The sequence below is a fragment of the Oryctolagus cuniculus genome, chromosome 18 (assembly GCF_051225735.1).
Source record: "Oryctolagus cuniculus isolate XC-2025 breed Fujian yellow rabbit chromosome 18, ASM5122573v1, whole genome shotgun sequence".
Taxonomy (NCBI): Eukaryota; Metazoa; Chordata; class Mammalia; order Lagomorpha; family Leporidae; genus Oryctolagus; species Oryctolagus cuniculus.
Window position 1 is genome coordinate 9013869 of NC_142884.1, and position 20789 is coordinate 9034657.

A 20789-nucleotide genomic window follows, 5' to 3' on the forward strand; every position below is an offset into this window, starting at 1 on the left:
GGGAAGGGGGGCGGGCGGCGGGGTGTCTGGCTGCGCTCCGCTTCCTCCCACAATCCCGTGCAAATGCAAAAAAAAAAAAAAAAAAAAAAAAAAAGCGAGCGAGCGAGAGGGACCGAGCGCTAGCTGGGCCTGGGGGTGTAAACGCAGAGCTTGCTAGGAAAGCCGGCTCGGCCGCGCGCAGACGAGCCCGAGAGTGCAGTTCAATTTTTAATTTAATTTTATTTTTTTTCATTGTTTCCGCTTTTTTGGGTCTTTTTCCCAAAGGATTTTATTTAAGAGCAGCTCACTCCAGTGCCCCGGGTGTAGGGCCGGCGTCCCCACCGAGCACGCTTGGAAATGTGCCCCCCATCACCCTTTCTCGGGGTCGCAGAAGACACGCGCGTGCGTGCCCCAGGGCATGGGCGGGCGAGGGTCGGGTCCTACGTGCCCGCACGGGCCGGCCCGCGCCCCGAGTCCGGGCCTCCACGCGCTCATGCCTACCCCGCAGGCGGGGCTGGCGGTCACCCCCAGAGTGAGGGGAGCGCGGGGGCCCGCACGGGGCCAGGACGCGGGGACACGTGTGGCAGGGTGGGCCGCAGGCCGGACGACCCCTGCTCCCACCGCCCACCAAGCTCAGCTCCGCAGTCCGAGGGGCCCGGGGGCTTCCGGAATCCGGTGTGAATCGGGGGCACAGCTCGGGAAGTCCAGGCTGAAGCTGTTCCTTAGTGGGGCCTCCTAAGGCTGCGAGAGGAGGGGCGCAGTGGGGAGGCTGTTTTCCCCCCACCCCTCACCCAAGACCACTCCGACCCGCCCTTAGCGTCTCAGCCAATCCTGGGCCCTCTGGGCGTAAGCCCCACCCTCCCACAAGGCTCCATAGACCACGCCGGGCCACGCCCCTACAGACAATTGCACAGGGCCCCGCCCCCGCGCTTCAAGTCCGGCCCCAGGTAACAAGCCCCCAGCTCCAAGCCCCGCCCCCGAGCCCACGCCTCCCCCTTGCGCCCCGCCCCTGGGAAGCCCCGCCCCCCACCTGGTGTAAGGGGGTGGAGGTGCGTCGTGCACCCCGGAGGCGGCCAGTGCCTGTTCATAGGTGGGGAGGCCTGGGGGTGGGGGCGGAGGAGGGGGCGTCGGCGGCTCCAGGGGGCTCCGAGGATTGAGAGGGCTGATGAGCCCGGTTCTGGGGACACAAAAGGTGGGGTCAGCAGGGAAACCTGTGGGACAGGGACTCAGGGAGAGGCCAGTCTCCCACGGAGCACACAGGTGCGCCAGACACAGCAGAGTCACGGAGGGAGAGCCCTGCAGAGACAGAACTCCGTGCATCCTTGCAGACAGGAACACAGCTACGCAGTAGCTCCAGAGTCCCCAAATCTCCCCTAGAATCTACGCATCCTCAAAGACCCCTAGACCCCCAGCCTCTCAACACCTGCGCTCACACCCTGAGACCTCATCAGCAGGAAAGACACCCCCACCCTGTCTCCATGGAGACCAAGGTACCACCAAGGGCTCTCAAGTAACAGCTGGACTCCAAAGACAGCAAGGTGGCTGCACGTGGTGACAGGGCTCCCCCATGAACCAGGTGCTGGGGGTCTGGACATACGCCAGCAAGCTCAGACTCACTGCCCACCACGCTGTCCTCAGGTGGGCACCTGCTCACGTCTCCTCCGGTCAACCCGCCCTGCCCTCCCCTGCCCTCCGCCTTCACTGGGCCTGCACCAAGGAGCTGCCCCCCACCCAGAACCAGGCCACAGATGGGTGGGGGCATCTGGTGCCCTGTGGGGGTGGTCCTCCCGTGGGCAGGTGGCATAGGGCCCCCGGGTCCCTCCTCCCTCAAGCCCCCTTACTCTTGGGGACAGGACTGCTGGCTTCGGCTGCGTCGGTAGTGCAGATACCAGAATGCTCCCAGGCCAGCCAGGACGATGAGCAAGAGGCCACAGGTCAGCCCCACTGCCAGGCCAGCCACGTCTATCCGTCCACGCCCTGGGTGGTGGTGGGGGGAGGGGAGTTGTTGTCTCAGGGACTGCCACCCAACCCAACAACCCAAAATCCAAATTCTTTCCCCGTAAGAGAGGAGCGTGGCTTATGGAGTTAGGCAGGGCTGGGGCCACTTCCCAGCCTTGCAAACCTCGGGCAGGCCACCCAGCTCCCCCACCCCCCAACCTCTGTTACCCACCCTATAAAATGGAGACCATAACCTGCACCCTCCAGGCTGTGACTGGTTAAGGACTGTGTCAAGGGCCCGTGAGAACTTCCTCTGGGATGGGAAACACGGTAGCCATGCCCCATGACCGCAAAGACCCTCCGCCCTGCCCCCCGGACACGGGGTGGGTGAAATGCCCAAGAGCCAGGGCCACAGCCTCCAGGGCTGGTTGGTATTGAAGCCCAGGACACTGCCGGCTTCGAGAGCCCCAGTGCTGAGTGTGCCACACTGAGCCAATGATAGCACAGGCCAGCCGGCTAAATGCACCGTTCATGTCTGAAGTGAGCGTGAGGGCACACGGGGGGGGGTGCCCGTGGTCGGGCCACACTACCCAGCCTGGAGCGCGGCTCCTTTGACAGGGGCCTCCATCCTGAGAGCAGAGGGAGTCTTCTCCCTGGTATAGGCTAGGAAAGGGTCCTTGCACACAGCAGGCGCTTAGGGGCTGCCCCCCCCCCCCGATAACTGATGTCTAGGACACTGAGGTGCAGCCGCTGCAGCGATCCGAGACCTCCTGCCCCGGGAGAAGGGGGCACAGGGAGACCCGGGCTCTGGGAAGCCTCCGGAGCTCTGGCACTGGGGGAGGTGTGCTCTCTTCGAGACCCTTGGCTGACAGCTGCACGGTTAGAAGGCAGGGGCCAGCCAGCAGGTTTCAGGTGCATTCCGGGATACCATAGGCCTCACGGAGCCTGCGGCACAAGGAGCTACCTCCCCCGAGGAGCCAGGCTCAAACAGGAGGGCTCTGGCCCAGACTTAGGGGGGCCTGTTGCTAGGGTGCCTCCATCCCTAGCAACCAGGCCACAAGTGGGTGGGGCATCTGCTGCCCGGAGGGGGCCCCTCCAGTGGGCAGGAGGCCTTGGGTCCCGGAGCTAGGTGCGGTTGCTAGGGAGCCGGCCTCCCTAGCAACCAGGCTGGAGGCTTGGATGGGGCCGTGGGGGAGGGGGACCCAGCCAGGTAGTGCTCCGGGCTTCCTCTGTCTGGCCTGGCCAGGCCCCGTTGCTAAGGAGCAGCCCCCTTAGCAACACAGCTGCAGCCAAGACGAGGTTAGAGGGTGGGCAAACCCGGCAGGTGAGGGAGGCCGGCTTCTTCCCCTGGCTCTGTTGCTAGGGAGCAGCCCCCCTAGCAACCAAGCTGCCATAGGGGCTGGGGCTGTGGACTTCAAAGAAAGGGACTCAGGTGGGCTGCCCCCGTGAGCCCAAGGCTGTCAGTCACCCCGGTGGGAGCCCCGGGGCAGGGGCTCTGGGAGGGGCCTGGGAGGGGGAGAGCAGATGCTTTGGTGCCTAATTTTGGGTGGGGGGGGCGTCAGTTTGGCCTCCACGGGAAGGGGACTTCCTAGCTGCACAGACAACAGAACAGGGCTTCTTCCCCACTCACCTCCTTTGCCATTGTAGATGTAGCCCTCCCAGAAGCGCTCCTTGATGGGCAGCAGTGGGAGAGAAGGGGGCACAGCAGTGAGGCCCCAGGCAGCTCTCCTGGATTTCCCGGGGGGGGAGGGAGTCGAGGGCCACGTCCCCTCTCCCCCCCCGCCCCGGCGCACCCCAGGGCCCTCACCGTCAGAGTGTTGTCCTCAAAGTACTCCCTGGCCTCTTCCCAGGAACACCTCTCCTCGTGACACTCCCGTTCCAGGTTCCCCGGTGTGAACAGCTCCAGGTCCCAGTGGTTGGCTCTGGGGATCCGCCTGTGGCTGGCCAGGAAGCTCTGGGCCTCTGGGGAGCCCAGGAAGACTACTGGGCCCAAAGACAAGAGTAACAGGAAAACAGAGGGCCAGGGTCAGGGCCTTGAGGGGACCGAGGGCTTTGGGGTCCTGGGTCCTGACCCAGGAGCCACGGCAGATCCTGGTCTTTCTCTGACTACTCACCTTGGTCTTGCTCCTCGCTGTACGAAGGATCCAGGCAGGAGGTCAGCCCCATGTACAGCAGCAGCAGAGAGGGGTGGCCTGTCATTGTCTGTGGACGCCTGGAGCCAGCCCCTGGTGAGCGATGCAAGGTGTCCCCGGGTCCCCTGTGGCCCAGGAATGCAAGCAGCAGGCCCTGAGAAGCGGTCCCAGACCTGGTTTGCCTGCGTTGCCTTATTTTCATTTTTGCCAAAACAGAACTATTATCACTCCCGTTTCACAGATGGGGAAACTGAGGCACAGAGCCCCAGTTTGCAGATGTCAGGGCCAGGTGTGAGGGGAGGCAGGGGGCTTCTGGGGGCCGGAGGCTTGTCCTGCCCGTCCTCCAGCGAGTCTGCAGCACCCAGCACAGGGCTGGGCACACAGCAGGCCCCTGCTGATTGACTGGGGTCCCTTCCCCCCGGGCAGCTCCCACTTACACACTCTCCACGCTCATTGCCACATCACCCACAGAGGGCAAAGGTCACAGCAGAGGCAGGAGCAGGGCCCTGTATTCTGGCGACCAAGGGCCCGCGAGGACCGGGACCCTGGGCCATCGGTCCCCCCATCTCTGAGTTTTGGGGTACCAGGGAGGACAAGCCAGGACGCCTGGGTCCCCAGACCCGGCTCTGCCTCCAGGAGCCCTCACTTACCCGCCCAGACCTGTGAGGACCTGTCCAGGGCCGCCTCGGCCCGCGGTGGCCAGCTGGGAAGGGGGAGAAGAGAGAGGGGAGGGGAGGGGAGAGGGAGGAGGGGTGCTCCAGTCCCAGCTCCGGGCCCGATCCCGGTTTCAGGCAGAGGGGCGGGGCTAAGGATTACCTGCCCTGGGCGGGGCTCAGGTAAGGGACAAAGTATTTAAAGGGACCTTGGGATGGCGGGCCTAAGGATGAGAGCCCCCGCGAGGAGCCGGGGTCTCCATCACCGTGGGGGCGCTTAGGGCACTGGATCTGCGCCCCTCCCGCGGGCTGCCGCCCCCACGTCGGCTCCGCCTCTCTGCAGGGAGCTAGCCTGGCCGAGCTGGGGAAATACCTGTGGGTCCCTAGACCCTGGAAAAGGGCGGGAACCGTATGCTGGCCCCTGGGGCAGCCGGGCGGCGCTGGGGGGGGGGGGGGAATCCGCGCTTCCTGAGGGGCTGCCATGGCTATGACTCCCGGACTCAACTGTTCTGTCTGTAAAATGGGGAGACTGCCTCCCTTCTCAATGGTCTCAATGAGACCACAAGAAGAATGGATAGTATACTCGGGGAAGTGGGCATTGCGTTCTCTCGCGGACGTATTTAGTCCTTAATCTCCATCTTACAAAGACTCAGCAAGCCTGGGAATCCGGCAGGAAACCGTCCGTCCTGCGACATGCCTAGCACATACTAAGCGTTCGCCAGTCACACCCGTTTGATAAACCGGAACCTTCGAGTTGCTACTCTCGTTTCCGGAGGGAGGAGAAGACGAAGAGAGAACTTACCTAGGCAGGCGTACGGCCTCCGTAACTAGGGGCAGCTCTACATCCGGTCGCTTCTGCCGGGCGGAAGTGGATGCGGCGGAGGGGGAAAACAGTGCTCTTTTCCGGTGTAGGGGCACAGTTGAAGAGGCGACTGGGGACCGAGGCGTCGTTTGGGAGGTGAGTTCCAGGTGGTGGAGGGGTAGTGTTGTTGGGATCGGCCCCTCGCGGGCCAGCGGCCTACGGTCTTGCGGGAACCGGGGGCACGGTTTCCATGGCCGCCTTTCCTGTCAATCATGAATAAAGCCCGCCGGCGTCGCTGGTTTGGCGCCGAACTACATCTCCCAGCGTCCCCTGCCAGTGCCGGCGGGGGGCGGTCGGTGGGGGGTGCGCGGGGCTGGGGATCCCCGGGGGAGGGGGCGCCCGCCGGGACCTGGGGGCGGAGGGGGCGGAAGCCGCCTGGCCGCCGCGTGCACGGCGCGGGGCTGGGGTCTCGGGGTTTCCCTGTGGGGTTCGCGTCCTGACTCGGTGTGAGCGTGCGCCTTTCGGGGGATGCGTGGGGCGGCTGTATTAGGAAAATGTTCCAACTTGCGTAGAGAGAGACGTCCGTGGGGATGTCTGCTGCCCGGAGGGGCCCTTTTTTTTTTTTTGCCACACTTGCTGAATTTTTTAAAGCATCGAGTCATGACCTTTCGCCCCTAACTACTGCAGCACTCGCGGGGAGGGGTTTTCTTGCGGGTCGCGGTGCCGTTATCATGCCCAATACGTGGTCCATGTTCAAATCCAGTGTCTCAGAAATACTTGGGTTGAAGATTCGTTTTTTATTCGGGAGGCAAAGGCACAGACAGCCCCCTTCTGCTGCTCACCCACAGCGGCTGGAAGCCGGAGCGCACCTGCGCCCCCCGCGTGGGTGACAGGGGCCCCAGCGCCGGGCCGGGCCGTCGCCTGCTGCCCCCCCGCCCCCCCGGGCGTCTTAGCGCCAAGCCTGTAGGACGCGACTGAGGCAGGCCTTGATCTGTGTCACAGCGCTTGCCCCTAAAAGGGTTTTATTCTGGACATTTTTTTTGCCATTGGTCTTTTGAATCAGGATCCAGTCAAGTGAGTGCTGTCTCTGAAATCTTGCTTTTTAAAAGATTTTTAATTTATTTAAAAGTCAGAGTTACAGAGAGAGTGAGAGAGAACGTGCACTCCCTTACCCACTGGGTCCACAGTGGCCCAGGCTGGGCCGGGGGTGGCAGTGGCCCTCGCACTTGTTAATGGAGCCAGATTGGAAGTGGAGCAGTGGGGATTGGAAGGGGTGGGGGTGTCGCCGGCAGCGGCTTAGCCTGCTGAACCGCAGTGCTGCCCCTTAATTTGGAACAGTTCCTCCATACTTTTCATTCTTTTTCACTTGAGAGCCACAGATATACCCAGAGAGAGAGAGAGAGAGAGCGCACGCGCTCCCCTTTGCTGGTTCACTCCCCAAATGCCCACAATAGCTGGCTTGCATTACCCCGCGGCCACAGCCCTGGCTGGACCAGGGCTGAGCTGGGAGCCAGGACCTCAAGCCATCCCTGCCACCCTACATGGTGCACACGAGCGGGAAGCTGGATCCAGAGCAGAGCAGGGACTTGAACCCAGGCACTCCCATGGGGGTGCAGCCATCACGAGCAGGAGGCCAAATGCCCACCCCTTCATCACCTTTATGGCTGATCATTTCCTGTTGTGTGGGGTGTACTGACGCCTGTTGTGTGGGATGTACTGACGCCTGTTGTGCGGGGTGTACTGACGCCTGTTGTGCGGGGTGTACTGACGCCTGTTGTGTGGGATGTACTGACTGACGCCTGTTGTATGGGATATACTGACACCTGTTGCATGGGATGTACTGACGCCTGTTGCATGGGATGTGCTGACGCCTGTTGTGTGGGGTGTACTGACGCCTGTTGTGTGGGATGTGCTGACGCCTGTTGTGTGGGATGTACTGACGCCTGTTGTGTGGGATGTGCTGACGCCTGTTGTGTGGGGTGTACTGACGCCTGTTGTGTGGGATGTGCTGACGCCTGTTGTGTGGGGTGTACTGACGCCTGTTGTGTGGGATGTACTGACGCCTGTTGTGTGGGATGTACTGACGCCTGTTGTGTGGGATGTGCTGACGCCTATTGTGTGGGGTGTGCTGACGCCTGTTGTGTGGGATGTACTGACTGACGCCTGTTGTGTGGGGTGTACTGATGCCTGTTGTGTGGGATGTACTGACGCCTGTTGTGTGGGATGTGCTGACACCTGTTGCATGGGATGTGCTGACGCCTGTTGCGTGGGGTGTACTGACGCCTGTTGTGTGGGATATATACCAGCCATCGGCTGATGGACATTTGGGTAGTTTCCACTTCTTATCTTACAGATATTGCTACTATGAGCTCTTGTGTGCAAGCTTCTGTGTGGACAATGTTTTCATTTCTTTTTCTTTAAGATTTGTTTATTTTGTTTATGTATTTATTTGCAGGGCGGGGGGGCGGGGGAGGGACAAAGAGAGTGATCTTGCATCTGGTGGTTCACTCCCCAAAAGCCCACACCAGCCAGTGCTGGGCCAGGACAAAGCCAGGAGCTCCATCCAGGTCTCCTGCATGGGAGGCCCAGATCCCAACACTTCACTCACTGCCTTCCGGGCACGTTAGCAGGAAGCAGGGTTGGAAGTGGAGGGGACGTGAGTCGGCGCTCCACATGGGATGCGGCCGTCCCAAGTGCAGCTCAGCCCGCTGTGCCGCGATGCCCGCCCTGCCTTTGATCCTGCGTAATCATCGTAGAGGCTGTGAACAGGCGTCTCATTGTGGTTTTGATTGAACTTCCTTAACGAGTAACTTCTTGCATGGCTTCTCAGGTGCTTATTGGCCATTTGTATGTCTTTGGTGAAATGTCTCTTCAATTCTTGCCTTTTTGTTTAAATTGAGTTGTCTTTGGATTATTGAGGTTTTTTTTTCTTTCTTTCTTTTTATTTATTTGAAAGGCAAAGTTAGAGAGAGAGAGAGACAGACAGACAGAGAACGTTATCTTCCATCCACTGGTTCACTGCCCAGATGGCTGCAACAGCCTGGACTGAGCCGGACGGAAGCCAGGAGCCAGGAGCTTCGTCCGGGTCTCCCACATGGGTGCACCTGGGCCGTCCTCCGCTGCTTTTCCCAGGTGCATTAGCAGGGAGCTGGATCAGGAGTGGAGCAGCTGGGACTGGAAGCAGTGCCCATACGGGATGCCAGTGCTGCAGGTGGCAGCTTAACCCCTTACGCCACAGCACTGGCCCCGCGTTGTGCATTTTTTATATATTCTGGATAGAATTCCTTTGTCAGAGGTCTGATGCTTGCAGCTGCTGCCCGTTTTGTACAGTCTGCAAACTAAGAATGGTGTTCAACATTTTTAAATAACCAGAAAAAATCGGAATACATCTCGTGACCTGTGACAATGTGTGACTCAGGTCAGGTCGAGTCTCATTGGAACTCGCCCATTCGTAAGCAGCTGCTACAGGGGCCGTGGCCCGCAGGGTGAGGTTGTTCGCCAGCTGACCTCTTCTTCCGCCGGTCTGCTGTATTCCCTGACTGCCTAGAATCAGGAAATTGGATCCAAAGGCTTGAATAAGTGTGGGCGCAGCCGATTAGGACGATCAGTTCAGGGCTTGTGCCTTCGCCTGTGCAGTGCCTGGTTTTCCCATTTCAGGGCTGGCAACGTTGGGAGTTCTGATGAGTCCCTGCCCCCCCCCCCATTCATGCGTGGGAGGCCTGAGGCCCGGTGTGACTGCCTGCAGGTGTGGGTATGGGGTGGGGCCCCCACCTGAGGCTTGGTGGGGAGGAAGGGGAGGAAGCGAGCCCTTGCCGTCCTGTCCTGTCCAGTCCCATCCCCCCCCCCGCCCCCATGCTGGACTGCTAGGCTGCAGGGCCATGAAGTGCGGTTTTGCTGTCCGAGCCGTCTTGCCTGTGGTGTTTGGTTCCAGCGGCCTGTGTAGACTGAGACAGGTGGGCGCTGCTGAGCTCCGCCGTGATGAACCTGTGTTTTCCCCCTCTCCAGAAGCCAGGATGAGCCCTGGGGAATGCCCCCCGCCTCCGCGGGATCACCAGCCAGGCCTGGCTCAGCTGCCAAGGGGCGGCTTCCCGTCCTGCCATTTCTCCTGCTCTCATGCCCTGAGCAGTTTGCTTTTTATCCTGAGCCGTATCTCAGTAGTAGTTAAAAAGAGTGACTTAATCCACTCTCCTTTCTTAAAAAACAAAAAACAAAACAAAACAAAAAGATGAATTGGTTTATGTATTTGAAACCGAGCGAGCACACCCTCCATCTGCTGGTTCACTCCCCAAGTGGCCACGGTGGCCAGGGCTGGGCCCGGCCAACGCCCGGGACCTGGGACTCCACAGGGTCTCCCATGTGGCTGACAGGGACCAGAGCCCTTGGGCCATCTTGTGCTGCTTTCCCGGGTGCATCAGCAGGGAGCTGGATATGAAGTGGAGCAGCCAGGACCTGAACCGGCTTCTGTGTGGGGTGCTGGAATCATAGGTGGTGGCTGAACCAGCCGACACCTCCCCGCCCCCCTGGTTCTGTTTTGAGACGCTCCCTGGGCTAGTGTGGGAAGAACTGACTGAGCGAGATGTCTGTCTCTGTGTCTTCCCACCTGGAGGAGGGGAGGAGCCCCCCAGGTGTGACCCCTGGGGCGGGAGGAGCCCCCCAGGTGTGACCCCTGGGGCGGGAGGAGCCCCCGGGGATTCCCAGGTGCTGAGTGGCTGTGATGGCTTTGTTCCCAGTGCTTTTGCTGGGTGATTGGTTCATTGATCTCGAACCTCTCCCTGCCCTGGGGTGGGAGGCGGCTGATCCTGTCAGGCAGCGGGCAGTGCCAGGACCCAGACTGGGTCACCATCCCAGGCCGCTTCTAGGGCTCCCGGTCTGAGGGGTAGAGGAGGACAGGGCTGTGAGGGAGCCTCTGGGGCAGGGTCAGGTACAAGAGCGACCTCGGGCTGCTGAGTCAGTCACCCCAGAGCAGGAGGGCAGGACCAGTCCCCGAGGCCATCTTGCCCCCCCCCGGGGGGGGCGGCAGCTGATGGTCAAGGCCACAGACTCCCGGGCTGGGCTGCCTGATTGGCTGGCGTGGAACCTTGGCCCCCGCCCCGTGCAGGTTTCCTCATTTGTAGCAAAGGCTTGGGTGGCTTTGCTCTTCAGGGGAGTTAAAATGTGTCAGCGCCTAAGCAGCCTGGGAAACACTGTCTCCATACAGCGGGGTCCTGCTGAGTGTAGGTCACCCCCGGAGTGGCCTGCAGGGCTCCATGTGACTGTAGCATTCTTCAGCTTCTTGAAGGCCCTCCCACCCCCCCCACCCCCCCGAAAGGCTCTGGACTGAAATGAACCAACTGTGGGGAGAGGGTGCGGGCCGTGTGCAGCCGCTGGACATGGAGGAGTCCACGCGGGCTTCCGCACTTGGCCTTGGCATCAGTGCTCCTGCATCTTAGTGCAATGCCCCGGCCACCACCCCGGGGTCAGCCGCCAGGCACCTCGTGGTGTGCGGCTCAGGGGCTGCCCCTGATTTGTACTTCATTTTAGCTTGTTTGAATTTGAACACTCACTGATGTTTGATTCAGTTACTGGGAAACTTTTTAAGAAAGATTTATTTATCTATTTGAAAGGCAGAGAGACAGAGAGAGCTTCCAACTGCTGGCTCACTTCCCAGATGGCCACACAGCCAGGGCTTGGCCAGACTGAAGCCAGGAGCCAGACACTTCGTCCAGGTCTCTCATATGGGTGCAGGGGCCCATTCCCCACGGCTTTCCCAGGCAGGAATCCGGGTGTGCGCACACGCATACTTGTAAACTCTCTGAATCCTAAATATAGATCAAGTGTTGTCGATGAAAATTTAGCGCCTGGATTGTTGAGATGTCCTAAGAGAATAAACTATCCTCGACCTCAGAGACTTTGTATGGAAAAACCAATGGGCTGGGCCTTATCCTCAGGTTGGGACTTTCCTGGGAGGACCGGCAGGTGTCACCTGGTTCTCAAGGCGGGCCTAGAGCCTGGTGCCCAGGTTCCATCCGGCTTTGCCTGTCCCCGCCCCGTGAGGCGGCTGGACACTAACAATGGCCTCTGCTCTGTGGCTGTTTCCTCTGGAGGAAGGTGGCACAAGTCCCGGGTTCTGTTTTGAAGCCGCCTCACTGAGGACAACACAGCCTGGTGTGCTTCCGGGAGTGTCGAAATCCTGGCCCGCCACCTGCCAGCCCTTCCACCCTCGGCCAGAGCTGCGCACACTTTTTGGGCTTGGGATCATCAAAGTCATTGCAGACACAGAGCTTTTGTTTATGTGGGTTCTTTTTTTTTTTTTTTTAAGATTTATTTATTTTGAGAGACAGAGAGATACACAGAGTCCTTCTTTTCACCAGATCACTCCCCAGAAGGCTGCAATAGCCAGAGCTGGGTCAGGCTGGAGCCAAGAGCCAGAAACTTCTTCCCGGTCTCCCATGTGGGTGGCAGGGGCCCACCATCTGCTTTCTCAGGCCGTAGCAGAGAGCTAGATCAGAAGTGGAGCAGCCGGGACACAAACCGGCCCCCATATGGGATGCCGGCACTGCCAGCGGCTTTACCCGCTATGCCACAGCGCTCGCTTTCCATCCAGCTCCCTGCTAATGTGCCTGGGAAGGTAGCAGAAGATGGCCCAAGTGCTTGGGCCCCTGCCACCCATGTGGGAGACCAGATGGAGCTCCAGGCTCCTGGCTTTGGCCCAGCCCAGCTCTGGCTGTTAGCGCCATTTGGGGAGTGAACTAGTGGATGGAAGATCTCCCTCTCTCTTCACTCTCTTTAACTGCCTCTCAAATAAATAAAATAAATCTGTTAAAAAAGAAAAGAGGGGCTGGCACTGTGGTGCAGTGGATTAAAGCCGCTGCCTGCAGCGCCAGCATCCCATATGGGCACCGGTTTGAATCCCGGCTGCTCCTCTTCCCGCCCAGCTCTCTGTCATGGCCTGGGAAAGCAGTGGAGGATGGCCCAAGTCCTTGGGCCCCTGCACCCACGTGGCAGACCTGGAGGAGGCTCCTGGCTCCTGGCTTTGGATTAGTTCAGCTCTGGCCATTGCAGTCATTTGAGGAGTGACCTAGCGGGTGGAAGACTTTCTCTCTCTGGCTCTGCCTCACTCTATAACTGTCTGTCAAATAAATAAAATAAATCTTTTTTTAAAAAAAAAAAGAAAGAAAAGAACATGCAGCGCACGCCCAGTCCCCTTCAGCTCCAGCAGTACCCCCCCACCCCCGTCCATCCATGATAGAGTCTAGGAGATTCCACAGACGCTCCTGGGGGAGTGGGGAAAGCAGCCTGCAGGCTTGTTGTGGGAGCATCTTGAGGCCCCTCGAGTCCCTGGACCTGACTCTGCCAGCACTGTTGCGGGTGACCCACGCGCCAGGTAGGATGGCCACTGGACAGGCCCCGAGGTGACAGGCGGGGGACTGATGACCCTGGGGGCTCTGAGAGTGGTCAGGGCCCAGCACTGTTGCCTGTGACGACTCTGGCTGTCGCCAGGGGAAGTGAAGAAGTGCCCCCTCCATGGCCCTTCCTCCTGCTTCTAGGGGAGCGTCTTTGTGTCCACTCTTGGCCCCGGACACCCACCCGGTGTCTCTGGGCTGGGAGAGGCACCCGTGCCACATACCACAGAGTGTCAGACAGTTGACGACTAAGAATAGAGCAGGGAACCTGCCCACGAGGTCAGTGCGACCTTCAGGAGTGGCGGGGGGGCCGGGGCCAGCCGGCGGCAGGTGAGTGAGGGAAGTGGCAGGTGTTGGACACTTATTCTAGAAGCTTGCGGTGGGGCAGAGTGGGGGCAGGGCCTGGCAGGCAGGGAGCATAGGCCCTGCCTGCCAGCAGTCCTCTGTTTGCTGCAGGGGCACACTGGCTGCGAGGGGCAAGAGGGGGTCTTTCCAGGGTGGGGGGACGTTCTGCGCTTCCGCTGGGTTGGTGGTTCCCAGGGTCTCTGCTTTCCAATCTCTAAACAAGACTAAAAACCAGAGCACTCCCCAGAAGTGCCAGTAGGGGGCGAGAAAGCGCTGCGGCTCAGAGGCCGTGGTTCAAGTTTTCAGTGTGAAAGGTGAGGTTTTTTACAGCGCCCAGAAGGGCGCCATGAAGGCGGAGTTGCTTTTTACAATGCTGGGGCACGGGGTGGCTCCCCACCCCCACGTTTCTGGACCCTGCTTGCCGCCGGAGGACAGGAAGGAATCTTTGCTGAAGGCCCCGGCCAGAGGGCGCAGCACTCCCGTCCCATGCTGGGGCCCACTGCTTCCCCGTTCTCACCAAGGGAAACTGAGGCTTCGAGAAGGGAGTCACCAGCCCGGGCAGAGCTGCGCTGCCCACGCCTCCGTGTGTGGACCCGCACGGTACCCGCCACACCTCTCTTTTTTTCATTCATTTTTCAAAAAAAAAAAATGTTTGTTTACTGATTTGAAAGGCACAGAGAGAGGGAGATCATCCATCCGCTGGTTCTCTCCCCGAATGGCCAAGCTAAAGCCAGGACCAGGAATGCATCAGGGTTCCCGGCGTGGGTGGCAGGGCCAGCAGGTGCACCCCAGTGCAGTTCATATATCCAGGGACAGTCTGAGCCCTGGAGACCCGCTCACATCTCCATGAGAAAGACGGGGCGGCTCCAAACCTGCACAGCCGGAAAGCGCAGGGTGCACACAGGCACCTGTGGGGGGGACCACACCCATCCACTTCTGGTTCTTGAACTTCCCCTCCGATTTCAGATAAGCCGCCTCCCACCACCTCAGTAGCTCACAGGATGCCTCCGGCCTCAAGTCTGTGTCCTGGCCAAGTGCTGAACCACTTGCAGTCTGTGGCTCCCACAGTGCTTCTGCACCTGAACGCACTTGTGTCTCTTAAAAATAAAATGTTTAGGGGCCAGCCAGCATTGTGATGCAGTGGGTTAAGCCGCTGCCTGTGCTGCCAGAGCCTCCTATATGGGCACTGGTTGGAATCCCGGCTGCTCCACTTCCAATCGAGCTCCCTGCTAATGTGCCTGGGAGGGCAGTGGAGGATGGCCCAGATGCTTGGGCCCCTGCACCCATGTGGGAGACCTGGAAGAAGCTCCTGGCTCCTGGCTCAGCCTAGTCTAGCCCTGGCCATTGCAGCCATTTGGGGAGTGAACCAGTGGATGGAAGACCTCTCTCTCTCTCTCTCTCTCTCTCTCTCTCTCTCTCCATGTATGTGTGTCTGTCTCTCTGTCACTTGGCCTTTCAAATAAAATAAATCTTAAAAAATTTTCTCTTGTCTTCATCTTGTTTGAAAGGTGGGGTGGGGGAGAGAGGGAGAGACAGAGAGAGAGAGATCTTCCATCCAGTGCTCACTCCCCAAATACCTTGCTGTAAGCCAGGAGGCCTGAATTCAGTTGGGTCTCCCACGTGGGTGGCAGGAACCCAAGTACTTGGCCATCGTCTGCTGCCTCCCAAGGTGCCTTAGCGAGAGGCTGGATTGGAAGTGGAGCAGCCGGGACGCAGCCAAGCACTCCCCTATGGCATGCAGATGTCCCCCGCAGTGACTTAACCACTTCACCAAACGGCTACCTCCTCTTTTTTAAAAAAAGAAATTTTTTTAATTTTAATTTTATTTATCTGAGACACAGAGGAATTCCATCTAAGTCTCCCACAAGGGTCCCAAGCACTTGGGCCATCCTCCACTGCCCTCCCAGGTGCATTAGCAGGGAGCTGGATCGGAAGTGGAGCAGCCACGACTTGAACGGGCGCCCCTTCAGGACACTGGCATCGCAGGCAGTGGCTCACCCTGCTGCACTGTCGTGCCGGCCTTGGAAAGTTGGCTTCTCACGCCATTAAGCATTTGTGCAAATTTTGGAACTTCATCTAAATGGAATCGGCCGGCAAGCCTCCTTCTGCGTCTGGTCTGTGGCCTGCGTGGTGCGTGGGAGATCCCACGTGCAGTGTGTGTGGCGGTGGCGCGCCCTCTGTCCTTGCTGGCTGCTTCCACAGAGCACCGTGTCTGAGCTTCCTCGTGTGTCCACGTTTCAGGCCATCGGGAAGGTTCTAGTTTGTGATGTTTTTGTTACGAATGGCGCAGCTGTGAACGCCCGAGTGCGTGGCCAACAGAGGGCGGCCCCCGGTGAGGTGCACACGGAGGAGGAGACCTGCGGGCTCCTGGGGCCGGCAGGTGCCAACGTCCTAAGGTGTCGCCAGCTGCTTTCCAAGGTCACTGCATCAGTCCGGCCCTGGCAGGGCGTGGGGGCTCCTTAGCCTCCTGTCCTCACCGCCACCTGCCGCCACCTGCCGGCTAATGGTGGCCTTCCCCGTGGTGTCAGTGAGGTTCTGATTTGCATTTCCTTGATAGTTTGCTGTTGCTACCGGGACAAATTACCACAAGCGTGGTGTTGGTTGTGACACCTCGCGCATCGTCTGCGCCATGCCACTGTGTCCTTGTGAGAGAGTGAGAGTGAACATGTCTCAGTGTTGTTAGGACGAGAGTTTGCGACTCAGGGGCTCCCTACACAGCTTGGGCGACCACAGGGGTCTCAAGGGCTCTTTTCACCCTCAGAGCCTTGGGATCGTGGGAATTTAAAGTCTTTTTTAAAAAAAGATTTATTTATTTGAAAGGCAGTTACAGAGAGAGAGATTTTCCAACTGCTGGGTCACTCCCCAAATGCTGACAACAGGCAGAGCTGGGTCAAGGCAAAGCCAGCAGCCAGGTCCTTGGGTCTCGCATGTGGGTGGCAGGGGTCCGAGTCCTTGGGCCGCCCTCCCCTGTTCCCAGGGGCGTTAGCGGGACGCTGGCTTGGAAGCGGAGTAGCTGGGACTCACACTGGCGCTCCTGAGTGAGTGTGTTGGAGGTGGCAGCTTAATCTACTGAGAATTTGAAAAAAAAAAATGACTTCCTATCTATCTTTTTTCTTGCAGAGAAATATAACAGAGTGATCACTAAAATATTTTTGACCACAAAAGGTAAAACATTAGGTTAAAAAATGGGTGGCAGGGAGGGAAGTGGAACAGAAATATGAGTTCAAAGAAGAACGCAGTCACTTGCCTCGTGTTCACACGGAGATCTCGCGTTTTTCACATGGGTGATGGTAGCGCTGAAATCATGTTATTTAAAGTGCCTCGGCTACACTTTCAAAGGCAGTATATAACTGTTGCTTTTTTAAAATGTTAGTTGTTGTGGAAATTGTATCCTTTGCAACTACTTAGGCTCGGGAAATTTTACATTGTAAATGTGAGATTGGCAGGACAAGTACATAATTTTACTCAGAATCCTTTTATGGGACCAAAAAAAAAAAAAAAAAAGCAGGCAGACAGCTGAGCTGGCTGGCGTCGCCAGTCACTGGCCGAGGAGTCAGGGTGGGGGTTGCCCAGCCCCGGAGGGTCTTGGGGGTTTCTTATCCTAAAACTGGGCTCCGTGGTGGGCGTCTAGCTGTGAGGTGCCCGCCCCACCCCGCTGTCCGTGCGGCTCGGCTGGGCTCCCGCTACCCCCTTCCTCCCCAGATGACGCGCCACGGCAAGAACTGCACCGCAGGGGCCGTGTACACGTACCACGAGAAGAAGAAGGACACAGGTACGGGCGGCTGGGCGCACGTGCAGGCCCAGGGCTCGACACGAGTGGGCACAGCCCCTGGCCGACCCCTCGCCATCCCCGCGCCTCACCCCGCCGTCCCCGCGCCCATGTCTGTCCCCAGCGGCCTCAGGCTACGGGACCCAGAACATTCGACTGAGCCGGGACGCGGTGAAGGATTTTGACTGCTGCTGCCTGTCTCTGCAGCCCTGCCATGATCCTGTCGTCACGTGAGCTGCAGACGGGGCGGGCGGGGGCTGCAAGGGGACAGCGCCCAGGGGCCCTGCTCCTTGGCCCTCGCGGGGGGGGGGGGGATGTGTCTGCAGGGGGGGCGGAGGGCGCTGGAGCACGCCTGGCCCCCAGCGAGCACACGGCACTGCCTGCCGCTGGCGTGCCGGCACGGAGCTCGATGAGACGCTGGGGTAGCGGCGTGTCCCACAGGAGCGTGATGAGAGCAGATGGCTCCTCGCGTCCCCAGCCACTGACCGCTGCTTAAGGTGGACCCAGATTGAAATCAACAGCGGGAAAGGAGCGCGTGGGGCTGAGTGAGGAGACCCGGGCCGGAGCCTCCGCGGCTCCTCCCAGCGCAGTCGCGTGGCTGCTGGCTTCTGCAGCCCCAGAGACGCGCACCCCGGCCTCGGCGCCCAGGTCCCAGGGGACCGGCTGACCGCCGCATGGCCGGCCTTCCTCTCCGGTCACCCAAGGGACAGGACATTCCAGGGCCTTCGAGGGCCGTGCCCAGGGTTCCGCAGCCCAGGCCTGCGAGGGAGCCCTTGGCTGCCCTGCCGTGCTCGTCGGCGGTGCCCGGGCAGGGAGCTGACCCCGAGCCCCTGCCTGTGCGCCTGGGCCAGGGCCGGGCTCTCCTCATCCCGCCTTCCCTTGGCAGCCCCGACGGCTACCTGTATGAGCGTGAGGCCATCCTGGAGTACATCCTGCACCAGAAGAAGGAGATCGCCCGGCAGATGAAGGTGAGGGGGCGGCTCCGATGCTGAGCGTCCCGCGCCCTCCCATCTCGGTTCCTCTTCCGCCGGGGCCTTTGCCGGGCTGTTCCCCTCCCACTTCCCCTGGTTGATTTCAGCTGCTGCGTCCAGGGCCCCCAGGGCCTGCCCTAGTCACCATCCCTCCTCCCTCCCTCGGGCTGTGTCACAGCAGTACCTGCTTGGGGCTGTCTGACGGGCTCCACCCCAGGGGCGGGGCCGAGTGTTGCCCACCTTGCAGTCCTAGGCCCCTGGCAAAGACTTGCTGGATGAGTGGCCCTGTCTTCATTTCTCTGGGCCTCAGTTTTAGCATCTGTGAAATGGGCTCCCGGGGCCACATTAGAAGGCACTGCAGGGCACGTGGGAGATGCACACAGCAAGAATTCCCGAGGTGTTTACTCAGAGCCAGGCCCGGCCTCCAAGGACGAACCATCTGCATTTTGAGACCCACTCCTCTAAGAAGTCTTTGAAAGAAGTGGGAGTTAGGGAGACGGCCCGGGGGGTTCACCAAAGCACTCTTAGCTTGAATTCTGTGCACAAAGTTTTCCCGGCACCCGCACAGACATGCACTCAGCACTCAGCACTCAACAGGCAGGGCGCCTCCACCACTGTGAGCCCATTTCGCAGAGGGAGAAGCCGAGGCTGGGAGAGTTCCCCCGCGGCCGCGGCCGGCGCAGAGGTGACGGAGTCAGTCGGGGCTTCCGCCCTGGCACTCTGGCTCTAGGGCACGACGCGCAGTCCCGGACTAGCCCAGCGAGGAGTGCCTGGCGTCCTGCAGTAGGGGAGGGGGCACAGATTCCCCACCCCCCCGCAGTGCCTCAGCTGCCTTCCCTGAGCGGCCCCGCCCTGGGGAACTGGGGAGTCTGCAGCCCCCAGCCCGCCGGGGCGTCCTGGGCCTCAGCCTCTCGCGCCCTCGCCCCGCCCGCAGGCCTACGAGAAGCAGCGGGGCGCCCAGCGGGAGGAGCAGCGGCAGCTGCGGCGCGCTGCAGCGCAGGACCAAGTGCGGGGCTTCCTGGAGAAGGAGGCGGCCATCGTGAGCCGGCCCCTCAACCCCTTCACGTCCAAGGCCGCCGCGGGGCCCGGCGCAGGTGGCGGGGAGTGGGCTGGCGGGCGGGAGGAGCCCGAGCCCGCGCTTCCCCGAGCCGGCACCCGAGCCCCCCCTTTCCCGCAGAGGATGCACAAGCGGGGCCCAGCGAGGGGCCCCCGGGCCAGGACAAGGAGAAGGCGCTGCCCAGCTTCTGGGTCCCGTCCCTGACCCCCGAGGCCAAGGCCACCAAGCTGGAGAAGCCGGTGAGAGGGGCCGCCCCTCGGTGTCCCCGCGCCCGCGCGTCCCCGCACCCCATCCGCCGCGCCCTGACCCGGCCTCCCCGCCCGCAGTCCCGCACCGTGACCTGCCCCATGTCGGGGAAGCCGCTGCGCATGTCCGACCTGACACCCGTGCGCTTCACGCTGCTGGACGACTCGGTGGACCGCGTGGGGCTCATCACGCGCAGCGAGCGCTACGTGTGCGCCGTGACCCGCGACAGCCTGAGCAACGCGACGCCGTGCGCCGTGCTGCGGCCCTCGTGAGCGCCCGGGAGCCGGGGAGCCGGGGCCGGGCGAGGGGCGTGGCGGGGGGCCGGCCGGGCCCTGACCTGCGACCCCGCCCCGCCCCGTCCCGCAGGGGGGCCGTGGTCACGCTGGAGTGCGTGGAGAAGCTGATTCGGAAGGACATGGTGGACCCCGTGAACGGAGACCGGCTCACCGAGCGTGACATCATCGTGCTGCAGCGGGTGGGCTGCCCCGCCCCCTCTCACAGACTCCGCCCTCCCGCCCGGGCCCCGCCCCTGCCCCGGGCTCCGCCCTCCCGCCCCCTCTCCACAGGCCCCGCCCCTGCCCCGGCCGCCCCTTCTGACGGAGACCTGTCCGCAGCGACCCCCCCCAGTCATCTCGACCTGCGTAGGACCCCCCCCCCCGCCCCGCCGCGCCCTCACCCCGCTGTCTCCCTTCCCAGGGCGGCACCGGCTTCGCGGGCTCCGGGGTGAAGCTGCAGGCGGAGAAGTCGCGGCCGGTGATGCAGGCCTGAGTGCGAGGGGAGACCCACGAATAAACGGCCCGGAGCGCAGTCGCGCGTGGCGCCTTTCTTCGCGGGCGGGGCCCGAGATGCCCGGGTGCCCCCGCGGAGTCTGACCCCAAGGTGGACGCCCGGCGTTGACCCCCGGGGGGAGCGGCCAGGCGGAAACCCACCCTGACCTCCGCCAGGACCCCGAGGCTGGCCAAGCCCGGGTGCCCCGGGAGATACGCAGCTCTGGCCGGGCGCCCCTCCCGCGTGTCCGTCTCCCCCGCTCCCCACACGCCCCTCGCGGGCCCCAGCAAGTCCCCGCCCACCGCTTTGTACCCAGTGCCCACGTCCCCCCCACACCCCCCCCCCGTGTTCCTGAGCATTCCCGGCCACAGGCTTTCCCGAGACCCCTCACCCACGCGAGTCCTTGCCCAGCCGCGAGAGCCGCAGCCGCGTTCACGCGTGGCACAGGCCGCCCCCTCTCTACCCCACCTGGACACGAACGGTCCTCCCGGCATGGCCTGGCTGTCCCCCCCCCCCCACGTAACTCCCACGCCTTTATTGGAAACAGCGGCTTTGCTGGCCGCGAGGCGGGGCAGGGTCTGCTCGGAAAATAGGTCTGCTGTGGTCGGAGGCCGCGGCGTGACCAGGAGAGGAAGCGAGAGTGAAACGCAGCGCCGGGTGCGGCGGGCGCTCCGCACAGCCCACTGCCCCAGCGGCAGCCGATGGCATGCGAGGGAGTCGGGAGGTGTGGGGTCGCCTAAGAAGGAG

The 20789-nt window shown here is 61.3% G+C and overlaps 2 protein-coding genes across 12 annotated transcripts; one reads left to right on the plus strand and one right to left on the minus strand.

Annotated features, from left to right (window-relative positions):
• Positions 1-199: 199 nt before the first annotated feature.
• On the minus strand, positions 200-5646 carry PRRG2 (proline rich and Gla domain 2). Of its 10 annotated transcripts, none has more exons than XM_070063077.2 (8): positions 5505-5646; positions 4700-4752; positions 4032-4174; positions 3725-3897; positions 3548-3587; positions 1821-1956; positions 1010-1156; positions 200-720 (listed from the first exon to the last, which is right to left on the minus strand). In XM_070063077.2, exons 3-8 carry the CDS (start codon positions 4114-4116, stop codon positions 702-704), a joined length of 600 nt encoding a protein of 199 aa, XP_069919178.1. In that variant the 5' UTR covers positions 4117-4174; positions 4700-4752; positions 5505-5646; the 3' UTR covers positions 200-701. The 10 variants fall into 10 exon arrangements, with proteins under 10 accessions (XP_069919178.1, XP_051696658.1, XP_051696659.1 ...); XM_051840698.3 differs by having other exon boundaries at positions 3725-3900; XM_051840699.3 differs by having other exon boundaries at positions 3725-3900; positions 4032-4203; positions 5505-5633.
• Positions 5619-20081, plus strand: NOSIP (nitric oxide synthase interacting protein). Of its 2 annotated transcripts, XM_051840690.3 has the most exons (10): positions 5619-5660; positions 16352-16396; positions 16934-17003; positions 17125-17230; positions 17887-17968; positions 18906-19065; positions 19149-19267; positions 19355-19542; positions 19641-19749; positions 19971-20081. In XM_051840690.3, exons 3-10 carry the CDS (start codon positions 16934-16936, stop codon positions 20040-20042), a joined length of 906 nt encoding a protein of 301 aa, XP_051696650.2. In that variant the 5' UTR covers positions 5619-5660; positions 16352-16396; the 3' UTR covers positions 20043-20081. The 2 variants fall into 2 exon arrangements, with proteins under 2 accessions (XP_051696650.2, XP_089175049.1); XM_089318923.1 differs by lacking the exon at positions 16352-16396.
• The last annotated feature ends 708 nt before the right edge of the window (positions 20082-20789 follow it).